The following is a 19143-nucleotide window of genomic DNA, read 5'->3' on the forward strand; positions in this document are numbered from 1 at the left end:
AATCTACTAAGTTCTTAGTAAAATTACTAAGCGCATGCGCTCTGCGTACCATGCGCATGCGCATTTTCCACCTATTCGCTGTGTTGCGAAAATCGTCAACGAGCGAACTCCTCGGAATGAGGGCCTTTATACCACACGGAAACCCTTTTGCACACTACCATTTGTACTAAGTAGCCCCCTCCGCTTTTTCTTTCACAACTACCTGTTGACAAGAAAACTATTTATTTATTTATTTATTACCAGTTATTTATATAGCGCACAAATAATAAGAATTTACTTACCGATAATTCTATTTCTCGTAGTCCGTAGTGGATGCTGGGGACTCCGTAAGGACCATGGGGAATAGCGGCTCCGCAGGAGACTGGGCACATCTAAAGAAAGCTTTAGGACTATCTGGTGTGCACTGGCTCCTCCCCCTATGACCCTCCTCCAAGCCTCAGTTAGGATACTGTGCCCGGACGAGCGTACACAATAAGGAAGGATCTTGAATCCCGGGTAAGACTCATACCAGCCACACCAATCACACCGTACAACTTGTGATCTGAACCCAGTTAACAGCATGATAACAGAGGAGCCTCTAGAAAAGATGGCTCACTACAGCAATAACCCGATTTTTTGGTAACAATAACTATGTACCAGTATTGCAGACAATCCGCACTTGGGATGGGCGCCCAGCATCCACTACGGACTACGAGAAATAGAATTATCGGTAAGTAAATTCTTATTTTCTCTAACGTCCTAAGTGGATGCTGGGGACTCCGTAAGGACCATGGGGATTATACCAAAGCTCCCAAACGGGCGGGAGAGTGCGGATGACTCTGCAGCACCAAATGAGAGAACTCCAGGTCCTCCTCAGCCAGGGTATCAATTTTGTAGAATTTTACAAACGTATTTGCTCCTGACCAAGTAGCTGCTCGGCAAAGTTGTAAAGCCGAAACCCCTCGGGCAGCCGCCCAAGATGAGCCCACCTTCCTTGTGGAGTGGGCATTTACAGATTTTTGGCTGTGGCAGGCCTGCCACCGAATGTGCAAGCTGAATTGTACTACAAATCCAACGAGCAATAGTCTGCTTAGAAGCAGGAGCACCCAGCTTGTTGGGTGCATACAGGATAAACAGCGAGTCAGTTTTCCTGACTCCAGCCGTCCTGGAAACATATATTTTCAGGGCCCTGACAACGTCCAGCAACTTGGAGTCCTCCAAGTCCCTAGTAGCCGCAGGCACCACAATAGGTTGGTTCAGGTGAAACGCTGAAACCACCTTAGGGAGAAACTGAGGACGAGTCCTCAATTCCGCCCTGTCCGAATGGAAACTCAGATAAGGGCTTTTACAGGATAAAGCCGCCAATTCTGACTCGCGCCTGGCCCAGGCCAGGGCCAACAGCATGACCACTTTCCATGTGAGATATTTTAACTCCACAGATTTAAGTGGTTCAAACCAATGTGACTTTTGGAACCCAAAAACTACATTGAGATCCCAAAGTGCCACTGAAGGCACAAAAGGAGGCTGTATATGCAGTACCCCTTTTACAAACGTCTGAACTTCAGGGACTGAAGCTAGTTCTTTTTGGAAGAAAATTGACAGGGCCGAAATTTGAACCTTAATGGACCCCAATTTCAGGCCCATAGACACTCCTGTTTGCAGGAAATGTAGGAAACGACCCAGTTGAATTTCCTCCGTCGGGCCTTACTGGCCTCGCACCACGCAACATATTTTCGCCAAATGTGGTGATAATGTTTTGCGGTTACATCCTTCCTGGCTTTGATCAGGATAGGGATGACTTCATCCGGAATGCCTTTTCAGGATCCGGCGTTCAACCGCCATGCCGTCAAACGCAGCCGTGGTAAGTCTTGGAACAGACAGGGTCCTTGCTGGAGCAGGTCCCTTCTTAGAGGTAGAGGCCACGGATCCTCCGAGAGCATCTCTTGAAGTTCCGGTTACCAAGTCCTTCTTGTCACAACTGAGGGCCTGAGCTGACGGGAGGCAGCCTCAGTTGTAGGGGCTGAGATGTACCGGAACCTGGGAGGTTGTATCAGACCCCTGGACATGTAAGTAACATGAATAATAACTGCCCGAAGGCGTGACCACGACAACTTGGATAAAAGTCAATGATGTTTATTATGACAACTCCGCAACACAGCAGCAGTAAAAGAAAACGTAAAAGTCAGCAAAGAATAAATACAGTTCCTGGGTACTACAGGATGGCAGGAGCCACAGGGCACTGGTAGTGTGAGATAGTTCTTATGATCTTCTAGATGGAAAGTCCTTACCAGGCCCGACTGTAGCAATGGAGATAACCCAGGATTGTGCCAGCTGGTGTTCCAGGAAAAGCTGGGTTGCTGAAGATAAAACAGCTGCTGTGGATACTGGCTGGAACCAGACTGTTGTTAGCACGGAGTGGATACTGGCTGGAACCAGTTAAATCATAAATGAACTTGGGAGCGATGAAATATGAACTGAAATGTAGAACTTGAGAGCGGAGAAATAATAATACCGGTGGAGAGTGGTAAAGTGTAGAAAGGACACCGGCCCTTTAAGGGAAGCTGTACTCTGCTGGAAGCTGAGCTGGAAGCAGGTAATGTTGTAGCTGGAAACAGATGAATCCACAATGGATTGGAGAGTCAGGCTACACCGCAGGTGGAATGCTGGTGCGGGTCTCTATGGTGGAAGTCTTGAGACAGGAGCTGGAACCTGGAAGACAATCACAGGAGAGAGACAAACAGGAACTAGGTTTGACAACCAAAGCACTGACGCCTTCCTTGCTCAGGCACAGTGTATTTATACCTGCAGCAAGGAAGGGATTGGCTAGGCAATTATGCAGATTATCAATACTGAGAACAGATTGGTGGAAATGATCAGCTGACAGAATCCAAGATGGCTGCGCCCATGCAGACACTTGGAGGGAAGTTTGGTTTGTAATCCATGTGGTAATGAAAACAGTAATGGCGGCGCCGGCCACCGGAGACAGGAGGCGCCAGGCTGACAGATGCACATCCAACCACGCAGACACAGCGGAGGCCGCGGCTGACGTAATCGCCACTCAGACACTTCTGCATGCAGAAGTTCAGGGACGGCGGCGGAGGCCGCGGGAGACGCCATGCCAGGTGTAATATGGCGTTTACTGTGACAGCGTCCCAGAGTGACAGGAGAGGATACAGGAATGTACACATCAGGATAACAGATGGGATCCGGTCCTGGAGCGCTGAGCCAGCCTTAGGAGGCATCTGATGGGTAAGAACTGGCGTCCAGATACCCGGATCGTGACACTTCTTGGCCAATCCGGAGCCACGAATATAGTGCTTACTCCTCTCCATCTTATCAATCTCAGTACCTTGGGTATGAGAGGCAGAGGAGGGAACACATACACTGACTGGTACACCCACGGTGTTACCAGAACGTCTACAGTTATTGCCTGAGGGTCCCTTGACCTGGCGCAATACTTGTCGAGTTTTTCCCAACGGTTTATAATCATGTGGAAGACTTCTGGGTGAAGTCCCCACTCTCCCGGGTGGAGGTCGTGCTGAGGAAGTCTGCTTCCCAGTTGTCCACTCCCGGAATGAATACTGCTGACAGTGCTATCACATGATTTTCCGCCCAGCGAAGAATCCTTGCAGCTTCTGCCATTGCCCTCCTGCTTCTTGTGCCACCCTGTCTGTTTACGTGGGTGACTGCCGTGATGTTGTCCGACTGGATCAACACCGGCTGACCTTGAAGCAGAGGACTTGCTAAGCTTAGAGCATTGTAAATGGCCCTTAGCTTCAGGATATTTATGTGAAGTGATGTCTCCAGACTTGACCATAAGCTCTGGATATTCCTTCCCTGTGTGACTGCTCCCCAGCCTCGCAGGCTGGCATCCGTGGTCACCAGGACCCAGTCCTGAATGCCGAATCTGCGGCCCTCTAGAAGATGAGCACTCTGCAACCACCACAGGAGGGACACCCTTGTCCTTGGTGACAGGGTTATCCGCTGATGCATCTGAAGATGCGACCCGGACCATTTGTCCAGCAGGTCCCACTGGAAAATTCTTGCGTGGAATCTGACGAATGGGATTGCTTCTTAGGAAGCCACCATTTTACCCAGAACCCTTGTGCATTGATGCACTGAGACTTGGCTCGGTTTTAGGAGGTTCCTGACTAGCTCGGATAACTCCCTGGCTTTTTCCTCCGGGAGAAAAGCCTTTTTCTGGACTGTGTCCAGGATCATCCCTAGGAACAGAAGACAAGTCGTCGGAACCAGCTGCGATTTTGGAATATTGAGAATCCAATCGTGCTGCCGCAACACTACCTGAAATAGTGCTACACCGACCTCCAACTGTTCCCTGGATCTTACCCTTATCAGGGAATCGTCCAAGTAAAGGATAACTAAAATTCCCTTCCTTCGAAGGAATATCATCATTTCGGCCATTACCTTGGTAAAGACCCGGGGTGCCGTGGACCATCCATACGGCAGCGTCTGAACTGATAGTGACAGTTCTGTACCATAAACCTGAGGTACCCTTGATGAGAAGGGTAAATTTTGACATGAAGGTAAGCATCCTTGATGTCCCGAGACATCATGTAGTCCCCTTCTTCCAGGTTCGCAATCACTGCTCTGAGTGACTCAATCTTGAATTTGAACCTCTGTATGTAAGTGTTCAAAGATTTTAGATTTAGAATCGGTCTCACCGAGCCGTCCGGCTTCGGTACCACAACAGTGTGGAATAATACCCCGTTCCCTGTTGCAGGAGGGGTACCTTGTTATCACCTGCTGGGAATACAGCTTGTGAATGGCTTCCAAAACAGTCTCCCTGTCAGAAGGAGACATCGGTAAAGCCGACTTTAGGAAACGGCGAGGGGGAGACGTCTCGAATTCTAATTTGTACCCCTGAGATATCACCTGAAGGATCCAGGGGTCTACTTGCGAGTGAGCCCACTGCGCGCTGAAATTCATTGAGACGGGCCCCCCACCGTGCCTGATTCTGCTTGTAAAGCCCCAGCGTCATACTGAGGGCTTGGCAGAGGCGGGAGAGGGTTTCTGTTCCTGGGAACTGGCTGATTTCTGCAGCCTTTTTCCTCTCCCTCTGTCACGGGGCAGAAATGAGGAATCTTTTGCCCGCTTGTCCACGAAAAGACTGCGCCTGATAATACGGCGTCTTCTCATGTTGAGAGGCGACCTGGGGTACAAACGTGGATTTCCCAGCTGTTGCCGTGGCCACCAGGTCTGAAAGACCGACCCCAAATAACTCCTCCCTTTAATAAGGCAATACTTCCAAATGCCGTTTGGAATACGCATCACCTGACCACTGACGTGTCCATAACCCTCTACTGGTAGAAATGGACAACGCACTTTGACTTGATGCCAGTCGGCAAATATTCCGCTGTGCATCACGCATATATAGAAATGCATCTTTTAAATGCTCTATAGGCAATAATATACTGTCCCTATCTAGGGTATCAATATTTTCAGTCAGGGAATCCGACCACGCCAACCCAGCACTGCACATCCAGGCTGAGGCGATTGCTGGTCGCAGTATAACACCAGTATGTGTGTAAATACATTTTAGGATACCCTCCTGCTTTCTATCAGCAGGATCCTTAAGGGCGGCCATCTCAGGAGAGGGTAGAGCCCTTACAAGCGTGTGAGCGCTTTATGCACCCTAGGGGGTGTTTCCCAACGCACCCTAACCTCTGGCGGGAAAGGATATAATGCCAATAACATTTTAGAAATTATCAGTTGTTATCGGGGGAAAACCACGCATCATCACACACCTCATTTAATTTCTCAGATTCAGGAAAACTACAGGTAGTTTTTCCTCACCGAACATAATACCCCTTTTTGGTGGTACTCGTATTATCAGAAATGTGTAAAAACATTTTTCATTGCCTCAATCATGTAACGTGTGGCCCTACTGGAAGTCACATTTGTCTCTTCACCGTCGACACTGGAGTCAGTATCCGTGTCGGCGTCTATATCTGCCATCTGAGGTAACGGGCGCTTTAGAGCCCCTGACGGCCTATGAGACGTCTGGACAGGCACAAGCTGAGTAGCCGGCTGTCTCATGTCAACCACTGTCTTTTATACAGAGCTGACACTGTCACGTAATTCCTTCCAACAGTTCATCCACTCAGGTGTCGACCCCCTAGGGGGTGACATCACTATTACAGGCAATCTGCTCCGTCTCCACATCATTTTTCTCCTCATACATGTCGACACAAATGTACCGACATACAGCACACACACAGGGAATGCTCTGATAGAGGACAGGACCCCACTAGCCCTTTGGGGAGACAGAGGGAGAGTTTGCCAGCACACACCAGAGCGCTATATATATATACAGGGATAACCTTATAAAAGTGTTTTTCCCCTTATAGCTGCTGTATCTTTAATACTGCGCGTAATTAGTGCCCCCCCTCTCTTTTTTAACCCTTTCTGTAGTGTAGTGACTGCAGGGGAGAGACAGGGAGCTTCCCTCCAACGGAGTTGTGAGGGAAAATGGCGCCAGTGTGCTGAGGAGATAGGCTCCGCCCCCTTATCGGCGGCCTTATCTCCCGTTTTTTTATGTATTTTGGCAGGGGTTAAATGCATCCATATAGCCCAGGAGCTATATGTGATGCATTTTTTTTGCCATCCAAGGTGTTTATTATTGCGTCTCAGGGCGCCCCCCCCAGCGCCCTGCACCCTCAGTGACCGGAGTGTGAAGTGTGCTGAGAGCAATGGCGCACAGCTGCAGTGCTGTGCGCTACCTTGTTGAAGACAGGACGTCTTCTGCCGCCGATTTTCCGGACCTCTTCTGCCTTCTGGCTCTGTAAGGGGGCCGGCGGCGCGCTCTGGGACCCATCCAGGCTGGACCTGTGATCGTCCCTCTGGAGCTAATGTCCAGTAGCCTAAGAAGCCCAATCCACTCTGCACGCAGGTGAGTTCGCTTCTTCTCCCCTTAGTCCCTCGATGCAGTGAGCCTGTTGCCAGCAGGTCTCACTGAAAATAAAAAACCTAAACTAAAACTTTCACTAAGAAGCTCAGGAGAGCCCCTAGTGTGCACCCTTCTCGTTCGGGCACAAAGATCTAACTGAGGCTTGGAGGAGGGTCATAGGGGGAGGAGCCAGTGCACACCAGATAGTCCTAAAACTTTCTTTAGATGTGCCCAGTCTCCTGCGAGACCGCTATTCCCCATGGTCCTTACGGAGTCCCCAGCATCCACTTAGGACGTTAGAGAAATTCCGATGCGCTTTCCAGAGAATATTTGGCCATTCACATCAGTCCCTGCCCCAGTGGAGCTTACAATCTATATTCCCTATCACATGTACACGCACACACATTCACGCTAGGGTTAATTTTTGTTGGGAGCCAATTAACCTACCAGTATATTTTTGGATTGTGGGAGGAAACCTGAGTACCCAGAGGAAACCCACGCAAGTACGGGGAGAATTTACAAACTCCACACAGTTAGAGCCATAGTGGGAATCGAACCCATGACCTCAGTACTGTGAGGCAGTAATGCTAACCATTACACCATCCGTACTAGGTCCCCATTGAGCTGTGTGACAGCTGCAGTAGGAATCAAGGAATCAGTCACTTACATTTGCAATGGGCAATCTAATATAATTCCGTCCTGAACTGTGAGACAGGAGCCCCATTTATTTCTTTATGCCTCTCTCAAACATCTCAGTCAGGGAAGACTAGTTTGGATTTATCAGTACAGACTGCTCAGACAGACAAGGTTGATGTCTGCAATCTCTACGAAAGAGACTGTTACAATTATGTGAAGAGCCCAATTTAGAGTCTCTCTGTAATTTTGCAAAATATTGAAAATCTCATAACTCAAAATATCCCACATTAAAAAGAGTGCTTCGGGATAATGCATTTTAGAACGCAGCAGATCAGACATCTGGGGATGGAGGCGAAAGCAATTTAAAGAATAAAACTTGACTAAACAAACATTTTAGAAAAGCATATATAAGCATTCCAGACTTTTGCTGTAACTGGAAACAAAAACTAAAATTCTAGGACCAAAAAAGTCTTCATTTAATGTTTTTGAAGAAAGTTGCATAAAAATGACAAAAGCACTATAACAAATATGGGTATGAGACTCTGGGTCGACAGTGTCTAGGTCGACACACATTAGGTCGACACCTATTGGTCGACAGTGGTAAGGTCGATGTGAACAAGGTCGACATGAGTTTTTTAATGGGGTTTATCATGTCGTTTTCGTCGTAAAGTGACGGGGAACCACAATTAGTGCTCCGTGTCCCCTTCGCTCGGCACAGGTTACCGTTGTCGTCCCAATTGTAGTCCACGTGGATCGCAAAGTATGAAAAAGTAAAAAAAAAGAAAAAAATTGTGAAAAACTCATGTCGACTTTTTTCCATGTCGACCTTGTTCATAGAAACATAGAATTTGACGCTGACGCAGATAAGAACCACTTGGCCCATCCAGTCTGTCTTAGCCTCTACCACCTCTGATGGGAGGCTATTCCACTTGTCCACTACCCTTTCTGTGAAGTAATTTTTTCTCAGATTTCCCCTGAACCTCCCCCCCTCCAGTCTCAGTGCATGTCCTCGTGTCCTATTGCTTCTCTTCATTTGGAGAATGTTTCCCTCCTGGACTTTGTTAAAACCCTTGATATATTTGAAAGTTTCTATCATGTCCCCCCTTTCCCTTCTCTGCTCCACACTATAAATAATGAGATTTTTTAGTCTTTCTGTGTATGTTTTGTGATGTAGGCCATGCACCATTTTAGTTGCCCTTCCTTGTACAGTCTCTAATGTATTAATATCCTTTTGAAGATATGGCCTCTAGAATTGAACACAGTATTCTAGATGAGGCCGTACCAATGACCTATACAGTGGCATTATTACTTCTTTCTTTCTGCTGCTGATTCCTCTCCCAATGCAGCCAAGCATCTGACTAGCCTTCCTCATTGCTTTGTTACATTGCTTACCTGCCTTTAAGTCATCTGAAATAGTGACTCCTAGATCCCTTTCCTCCTCAGTAGTTTCCAGTATAGTGCCATTAATATTATATTTAGCCTTTGGAGTTTTGAGACCCAAGTGCATGATTTTGCATTTTCTGGCATTAAACTGTAATTGCCACACTCTTGACCATTCCTCTAGTCTACCTAGATCCTCAATCATTTGTTTTACCCCACCTGGTGTGGCTACCCTGTTGCATACCTTTGTGTCATCTGCAAAAAGGCATACTTTCCCTTTAATGCCATTTACAACGTCACCAATAAAGATATTAAAAAGCACTGGTCCAAGTACAGATCCCTGGGGTACTCCACTGGAGACATTTCCCTCCTGTGAATGCACTCCATTTACCACAACTCTCTGTTTTCTATCCTGCAACCAAGATCTTATCCATTCAATAATCCTAGTATCCAATCACAAGCTTCCAAGTTTATTTAGCAGTCTACGATGTGGAACAGTGTCAAAAGCCTTACTAAAGTCTAGATAAGCTATATCCACGGCTCCACCTTTATCCATCACTTTAGTCACACAGTCAAAAAAGTAAATGAGATTTGTTTGACATGATCTCCCCCCAGTGAATCCATGCTGTTTGGGATCCTGTAAATTGCTAGATTTGAGATAATCTACAACTCTTTCTTTTAAGAGTGTTTCCATCAATTTCCCTACTACGGATGTAAGACTCACTGGACTGTAGACCATGTCGATCTAATGGCCGTGTCGACCTATTTCCTGTGTCGACCTACCCACTGTCGACCACTGGGTGTCGACCTAGAGTCCGGATACCAACAAATATTATATGCTATACAGTACATACATACATACAGACAGGTGCAAATTTATGCACACACACCTACACAAGCCTTTGAATTGGAAGCCTTTTGCACCAACCAGACACAAAGGGGTACATTTACTAAGATGGGAGTTCTATTTAAGATGGGACCAATCAGATTCCAGGTATTATCTTCTAGAAGGTGCTAGATAAATGAGAAGTAGAATCTAATTGGTTGCTATGGGCAACATCCCATCTTAAATAGAGCACCCATCTTAGTAAATTTACCCCAAATAATACCGCAATTTAATAACAATATAAAAATGTTTTTATTAACGTGGCAAATTAAATGAAGTCAGTATCAATGTTCTTTTTCTCAGAAGATTTAGTGAAGATTCAAATGAGGCTGGAATGCCCAATACGTGATGGATACAGTGATATTAGGCAAGCCATTGCAGTTATATTTTTACTTTTGCATTTTTATCTCAATCCAGCAAAGGATTAGGTAAAGCATCTGTTCGGAGACATTTCCCAAAAGCACTAAATTATGTGCAAGGCAGTGGAATGGACACATGTGGCTAAAATGCTCTGCCTTTCCATGTATTATGCTTTATGGGATGTAAAAACATTTTATGGCACAAAAAAGACACACACACACAAATAAATTCTGAAAAAAGAAGCAACGCACTCTATAAAAGTTTGATAAATATGTCCAGCATGTGCCTCAGATAAAAAGCATAACGTAATTATGTGGTACATTTTTTTTTTTTCTATAAATGTAGTGCCCAACCTCCAGTGACTGGCTACCCTCAAGCAGGAGCTGATTGGCCACTGAAAGTGGCCCTAGAAAAACTTGTAGAAGTGGCCTCACATGGGCAGCACCAGAGGTATACCGTGTAACCATGGCGGCACCCAGGGCTGCCATCAGAAATGATGGGGCCCGTGACTGACCCTCACAAGGCAGGGCCCCCACCCACACCGTCCGATCCCCCCCATTCCCTGCATTCCCCAAACTACCTTTTGAGGGGGTCTGGGTGGTTGCAGAGAGGATCAGGGGGCCAGGTCAGCTGCCTGCCTGCCTGCGCATCGGCAGGCAGCCACGTAGAGACAGAGGCGCGGTCATATTCTTAATACAGAGCCGGCCGTGAGCCTATCGGAGCTCACGGACCAGCAGCCAATCAGGAGCTGCTATTCGGCAGCTCCTGATTGGCTGCCGGTCCGTGAGCTCCGATTGGCTCACGACCGGCTCTGTATTAAGAATATGACCGCTGTCCGCGGCTCAGCCTCTGCCTCTGTTCCTCCGTGGCTGCCTGCCGATGCGCAGGCAGGCAGCTGACCTGGCCCCCTGATCCACACTACAACCACCCGGGCCCCATCTCACCCCGGAACTGGAGTACCCGCCGTCCCCCCCCTTGATGGCGGGCCTGGCGGCACCACCACCCCTCACATGTCAACAAACAAAACAGGCCTCACATGCAAATCAGCCCACCGCGAATCTTCCCTATTAGCCCTGTGGACGATCCACCCCTGCCCTCAAGTGACCATCTCCTAGCCCCCTCCCCCGTGATGATATCCACTATGGGGGTCATTCAGAGTTGTTTGCTCGTTATTTTTTTGTTGCAACGGAGCGATTAGTCGCTAATGCGCATGCGCAATGTCCGCAGTGCGACTGCGCCAAGTAAATTTGCTATGCAGTTAGGTATTTTACTCACGGCATTGCGAGGTTTTTTCTTCGCTCTGGTGATCGTAATGTGATTGACAGGAAGTGGGTGTTTCTGGGCGGAAACTGGACGTTTTATGGGTGTGTGTGAAAAAACGCTACCGTTTCTGGGAAAAACGCGGGAGTGGCTGGAGAAACGGGGGAGTGTCTGGGCGAACGCTGGGTGTGTTTGTGACGTCAAACCAGGAACTAAACTGACTGAACTGATCGCAGATGCCGAGTAAGTCTCGAGCTACTCAGAAACTGCTAAGAAGTGTTTATTCGCAATTTTGCTAATCTTTCGTTCGCAATTTTGATAAGCTAAGATTCACTCCCAGTAGGCGGCGGCTTAGCGTGTGCAAAGCTGCTAAAAGCAGCTTGCGAGCGAACAACTCGGAATGAGGGCCTATGATAATAACTACGTTGCAATTTAACGAATTGAATAAATGTCTCGCACATCATTTCTCGCATATATAAGGACACTGATCAGCATTCTAGGTTTAAGATCTTACATTTCACACTTGTCTTCCATTGACTGGATTTCTTGAATCACTGGAACTGCGTCAGCCTCAGCTGCTCCCAAAATATTCTGGATTCGACACCTCAAAAGAGACAACTGCAGCTGCTGCATCCTCACACTCTCCTCAAAGCGCCTGATTTCAGCAATGGAGCACAGAAGTTGTGCAGTTCTCTGTTTCGTCTCAGGTTTGTCCAGAATCTCTTCCTGGCAGTTATCCAGAAGTATCATCTCCATTTCCATCTGCAAAACAATATTTTTGTAAATAGTTTTCAAAGGTTCGCAACAGTTCTCAGCAATTCTGCAACATTTGTTGCGCCATTACAAATATTCTGAAAGTCAAAATTAGTTTCACTTTCGTAAATGTTACATTCCGGTGTTGGCTGTGTTAAGTGCAAGGGCTAGAGGGGACAGGTAGAAGGGGTACTTCCATATCTCAGGGGATATTTTATGTATAATCAAATTTGGTTTTCTTTCTTTTGTTTGTATGTTTTTAATACTTTTCCCCAGTTTGGCTATCGAAGCTGGAGCACATTGCCATTTAAACATCTTATCAATAATTGCTGATTATCTTCATTAATAATAACCATGTCACTACGCCCAGTTATAGGCCCTACACACTGGCCGACATGACTGCACGATATGAACGATCTTGTTCATTAATGAACGAGATACCGTTCATATCGTGCAGTGTGGAGGCTCCAGCGATGAACGATGCGCGGTCCAGCGCTCGTTCATCGCTGGTCCCCCGTTGGCTGTACATGCAGGCCACTATGGACGATCTCGTCCATATTTGCCTGCACTTCACTCCCCCCGTCACTGCCCCCCCCCCCCGCCCGCCACCGGGTCGCCCGTCGGCCGTATCCGCCGTCGGGCAGCTCGGCGGCGGATCGGCCAGTGTGTAGGGCCTATTAGAGATACACCAATAGTGCAACGGGATCACATACCGATCCACAATAGACAAGGGATGATTTAGTTACACATAAAACAATCACTTTATTAGGAAGGTGACTTAGCTTCTACCAAATAAATCTAACTAATTACCAGGTCATTGATTAATTTCCACTCTTGTTTCAGTTCATCACAGTACAGTTCCCAATCTCTACAGACCCCGAGCAGATACAGCCATTTATCCCACAATGACTCCATCATTTTGTCGGTCAGCGGAACGTCATCTTCGCTGCTCGTGGTCAGGTCTCTGGATGCCTGTTGTAGAATCAGCAATTGCTCCTCGCTGGATTGTATTTGTGTCACTAAATTCTGAGAAACACAAAAACAAATTTATTCTCACAGTGTTAATATGCAGAATAGTGTCCGGGGATATCCTTAAAACCTGAACTGCTGAGTGGTGCTATTCTTGAAGCTTCCTTGGAAGCTGCAGTGATTGCTCTGTACGGTAATGCAGCAGGAGGCGACTAAAAGGAGAGACATCTTGCTGCAATAGTGATCCGACCTGGGATGCAGTAGTGATCCGACCTGGGATGCAGGCGTGGTATCACTCGCACCCATGGGGACGCGCAGACCGCCTGTCGCAGAGGCCAGGAAATCTCCGTCCAATTACGGAGATCCCTGGCCTCTTCCTTCCCCCTAAATGGCGGCGTCACGCCTCTGTTTTCACAAACAAAGGTTACCGCCACCGCCTCTCCGCCCCCCAGACGGCAGCAGACTGTCAATCACTGACAGTCTGCTGCCGTTTTGCTTCCTACATTGCAGGACCCATTAGCGCAGAACAGGTCCTGCATATGACCAGAGTACTGAACATCGTTACTTTGCTCATGAAGTAACATATCGGGCGGAATCTGAATGACCCTAATTGGCTATACTGTAGGTCAGTGATGGATGTGCTTTAAATAGGTCTTTTTATTCCAAAGCTTTTAAAAGGGTGTATTGTAGTTCCGAATAAGCTGCTAACAAATGTACTGTTCTGAGAGACCTCTCTACATACTTTACACTGTGAGCATTCAGGAGCAGCCCCCAACCCTCTTGTTTCCTGCCCTGCACAGTCCTGATGGGATATATGGGGCAGATGTATTAACCTGGAGAAGGCATAATGAAGTGATAAACCAGTGATATGTGTAAGGTGATAAAGGCACCAGCCAATCAGCTCCAATATGTAAATTAACAGTTAGGATCTGATTGGCTGCTGCCTTTATCACCTTGCACATATCACTGGTTTATCACTTCCTTATGCCTTCTCCAGGTTAATACATCTGCCCCTTAGTCACTATACCAGCAGTCAGGATCCCGGCGGTCAGCATACCAACGCCGGGATTCCGGACGCCCGAATGCCGGCTGGGGCCGACGGCTATTCCCACTCGTGGGTGTCCACGACGCCCATAGAGTGGGAATAGAACCTGTGGTGAGCGCAGCCAGCCACCGAGTCCGCAGCATGTCATGTGCAGCAAGCCCGAAACGGGCTTTGTTGCACTCGCCCTCCTGCTGGTATTCTGGTGACTGGGATCCCGGCGTCAGTATACTGTCCGCCGGGATCCTGTACCCAATGCGTCCTGATCACCAGTGTGCTTCAACTCAGTCAGCAACTCTGATCCTTTAGTCCACCCTTCCCTGGGCACTGCGTCATTGGCTCCTGCTATTACCTGTACAGCATCAACATAGAAACATGGAATGTGACAGCAGCTACAGAGACATGGAATGTGACCGCAGCTACAGAGACATAGAATGTGACAGCAGCTACAGAGACATGGAATGTGACAGCAGCTACAGAGACATAGAATGTGACAGCAGATACAGAGACATGGAATGTGACCGCAGCTACAGAGACATAGAATGTGACAGCAGATACAGAGACATAGAATGTGACAGCAGCTACAGAGACATAGAATGTGACAGCAGCTACAGAGACATAGAATGTGACAGCAGATACAGAGACATAGAATGTGACAGCAGATACAGAGACATAGAATGTGACAGCAGATACAGAGACATAGAATGTGACAGCAGATACAGAGACATGGAATGTGACAGCAGATACAGAGACATGGAATGTGACAGCAGATACAGAGACATAGAATGTGACAGCAGATACAGAGACATAGAATGTGACAGCAGATACAGAGACATAGAATGTGACAGCAGATACAGAGACATGGAATGTGACAGCAGATACAGAGACATAGAATGTGACAGCAGCTACAGAGACATAGAATGTGACAGCAGCTACAGAGACATAGAATGTGACAGCAGCTACAGAGACATAGAATGTGACAGCAGCTACAGAGACATAGAATGTGACAGCAGCTACAGAGACATAGAATGTGACAGCAGATACAGAGACACAGAATGTGACAGCAGCTACAGAGACACAGAATGTGACAGCAGCTACAGAGACATAGAATGTGACAGCAGCTACAGAGACATGGAATGTGACAGTAGCTACAGAGACATGGAATGTGACAGCAGCTACAGAGACATAGAATGTGACAGCAGCTACAGAGACATAGAATGTGACAGCAGCTACAGAGACATAGAATGTGACAGCAGATACAGAGACATAGAATGTGACAGCAGATACAGAGACATAGAATGTGACAGCAGCTACAGAGACATAGAATGTGACAGCAGCTACAGAGACATAGAATGTGACAGTAGCTACAGAGACATAGAATGTGACAGTAGCTACAGAGACATAGAATGTGACAGTAGCTACAGAGACATAGAATGTGACAGCAGCTACAGAGACATAGAATGTGACAGCAGATACAGAGACATAGAATGTGACAGCAGATACAGAGACATAGAATGTGACAGCAGATACAGAGACATAGAATGTGACAGCAGATACAGAGACATAGAATGTGACAGTAGCTACAGAGACATAGAATGTGACAGTAGCTACAGAGACATAGAATGTGACAGCAGCTACAGAGACATAGAATGTGACAGCAGCTACAGAGACATAGAATGTGACAGCAGCTACAGAGACATAGAATGTGACAGCAGCTACAGAGACATAGAATGTGACAGCAGATACAGAGACATAGAATGTGACAGCAGATACAGAGACATAGAATGTGACAGCAGATACAGAGACATAGAATGTGACAGCAGATACAGAGACATAGAATGTGACAGTAGCTACAGAGACATAGAATGTGACAGTAGCTACAGAGACATGGAATGTGACAGCAGCTACAGAGACATGGAATGTGACAGCAGCTACAGAGACATGGAATGTGACAGCAGCTACAGAGACATGGAATGTGACAGCAGCTACAGAGACATGGAATGTGACAGCAGCTACAGAGACATAGAATGTGACAGCAGCTACAGAGACATAGAATGTGACAGTAGCTACAGAGACATAGAATGTGACAGCAGCTACAGAGACACAGAATGTGACAGCAGACACAGAGACACAGAATGTGACAGCAGATACAGAGACACAGAATGTGACAGCAGATACAGAGACATAGAATGTGACAGCAGATACAGAGACATAGAATGTGACAGCAGATACAGAGACATAGAATGTGACAGCAGCTACAGAGACATGGAATGTGACAGCAGATACAGAGACATGGAATGTGACAGCAGATACAGAGACATAGAATGTGACAGCAGCTACAGAGACATAGAATGTGACAGCAGATACAGAGACATAGAATGTGACAGCAGATACAGAGACATAGAATGTGACAGCAGATACAGAGACATAGAATGTGACAGCAGATACAGAGACATAGAATGTGACAGTAGCTACAGAGACATAGAATGTGACAGTAGCTACAGAGACATAGAATGTGACAGCAGCTACAGAGACATAGAATGTGACAGCAGCTACAGAGACATAGAATGTGACAGCAGCTACAGAGACATAGAATGTGACAGCAGCTACAGAGACATAGAATGTGACAGCAGATACAGAGACATAGAATGTGACAGCAGATACAGAGACATAGAATGTGACAGCAGATACAGAGACATAGAATGTGACAGCAGATACAGAGACATAGAATGTGACAGTAGCTACAGAGACATAGAATGTGACAGTAGCTACAGAGACATGGAATGTGACAGCAGCTACAGAGACATGGAATGTGACAGCAGCTACAGAGACATGGAATGTGACAGCAGCTACAGAGACATGGAATGTGACAGCAGCTACAGAGACATGGAATGTGACAGCAGCTACAGAGACATAGAATGTGACAGCAGCTACAGAGACATAGAATGTGACAGTAGCTACAGAGACATAGAATGTGACAGCAGCTACAGAGACACAGAATGTGACAGCAGACACAGAGACACAGAATGTGACAGCAGATACAGAGACACAGAATGTGACAGCAGATACAGAGACATAGAATGTGACAGCAGATACAGAGACATAGAATGTGACAGCAGATACAGAGACATAGAATGTGACAGCAGCTACAGAGACATGGAATGTGACAGCAGATACAGAGACATGGAATGTGACAGCAGATACAGAGACATAAAATGTGACAGCAGATACAGAGACATAGAATGTGACAGCAGCTACAGAGACATAGAATGTGACAGCAGCTACAGAGACATGGAATGTGACAGCAGCTACAGAGACATACAATGTGACAGCAGATACAGAGACATAGAATGTGACAGCAGCTACAGAGACATACAATGTGACAGCAGATACAGAGACATAGAATGTGACAGCAGCTACAGAGACATGGAATGTGACAGCAGCTACAGAGACATAGAATGTGACAGCAGCTACAGAGACATAGAATGTGACAGTAGCTACAGAGACATACAATGTGACAGCAGCTACAGAGACATAGAATGTGACAGCAGCTACAGAGACATAGAATGTGACAGCAGATACAGAGACATAGAATGTGACAGCAGATACAGAGACATAGAATGTGACAGCAGATACAGAGACATAGAATGTGACAGCAGCTACAGAGACATGGAATGTGACCGCAGCTACAGAGACATAGAATGTGACAGCAGATACAGAGACATGGAATGTGACAGCAGATACAGAGACATGGAATGTGACAGCAGATACAGAGACATAGAATGTGACAGCAGCTACAGAGACATAGAATGTGACAGCAGCTACAGAGACATGGAATGTGACAGCAGATACAGAGACATGGAATGTGACAGCAGATACAGAGACATACAATGTGACAGCAGATACAGAGACATGGAATGTGACAGCAGATACAGAGACATAGAATGTGACAGCAGATACAGAGACATAGAATGTGACAGCAGCTACAGAGACATAGAATGTGACAGCAGCTACAGAGACATAGAATGTGACAGCAGATACAGAGACATAGAATGTGACAGCAGATACAGAGACATAGAATGTGACAGCAGATACAGAGACATAGAATGTGACAGCAGATACAGAGACATAGAATGTGACAGCAGATAAAGAGACATAGAATGTGACAGTAGCTACAGAGACATAGAATGTGACAGTAGCTACAGAGACATAGAATGTGACAGCAGCTACAGAGACATGGAATGTGACAGCAGCTACAGAGACATGGAATGTGACAGCAGCTACAGAGACATGGAATGTGACAGCAGCTACAGAGACATGGAATGTGACAGCAGCTACAGAGACATAGAATGTGACAGCAGCTACAGAGACATGGAATGTGACAGCAGCTACAGAGACATAGAATGTGACAGCAGCTACAGAGACATAGAATGTGACAGCAGCTACAGAGACATAGAATGTGACAGCAGCTACAGAGACATGGAATGTGACAGCAGCTACAGAGACATAGAATGTGACAGCAGCTACAGAGACATGGAATGTGACCGCAGCTACAGAGACATGGAATGTGACAGCAGATACAGAGACATAGAATGTGACAGCAGCTACAGAGACATAGAATGTGACAGCAGCTACAGAGACATAGAATGTGACAGCAGCTACAGAGACATGGAATGTGACAGCAGATACAGAGACATAGAATGTGACAGCAGATACAGAGACATAGAATGTGACAGCAGCTACAGAGACATAGAATGTGACAGCAGCTACAGAGACATAGAATGTGACAGCAGCTACAGAGACATGGAATGTGACAGCAGATACAGAGACATGGAATGTGACAGCAGATACAGAGACATACAATGTGACAGCAGATACAGAGACATGGAATGTGACAGCAGATACAGAGACATAGAATGTGACAGCAGCTACAGAGACATAGAATGTGACAGCAGCTACAGAGACATGGAA

General features: G+C 46.7%; 1 protein-coding gene across 2 annotated transcripts in view; it reads right to left on the reverse strand.

Moving 5' to 3' along the window:
* SYNE2 (spectrin repeat containing nuclear envelope protein 2) overlaps positions 1 to 19143 on the reverse strand; it is a 447442-nt gene that overhangs the window by 199845 nt on the left and 228454 nt on the right. For both annotated transcript variants that reach the window (XM_063947243.1, XM_063947242.1), the window contains exons 48-49: positions 12972 to 13187; positions 11923 to 12170 (exon numbers count right to left, since the gene is read on the reverse strand). In XM_063947243.1, coding sequence (XP_063803313.1) covers positions 11923 to 12170; positions 12972 to 13187 — 464 coding nt within the window. The remainder of the gene's footprint in view (positions 1 to 11922; positions 12171 to 12971; positions 13188 to 19143) is intronic.

The sequence above is a fragment of the Pseudophryne corroboree genome, chromosome 12 (genome assembly GCF_028390025.1).
Source record: "Pseudophryne corroboree isolate aPseCor3 chromosome 12, aPseCor3.hap2, whole genome shotgun sequence".
NCBI classification, from domain to species: Eukaryota; Metazoa; Chordata; class Amphibia; order Anura; family Myobatrachidae; genus Pseudophryne; species Pseudophryne corroboree.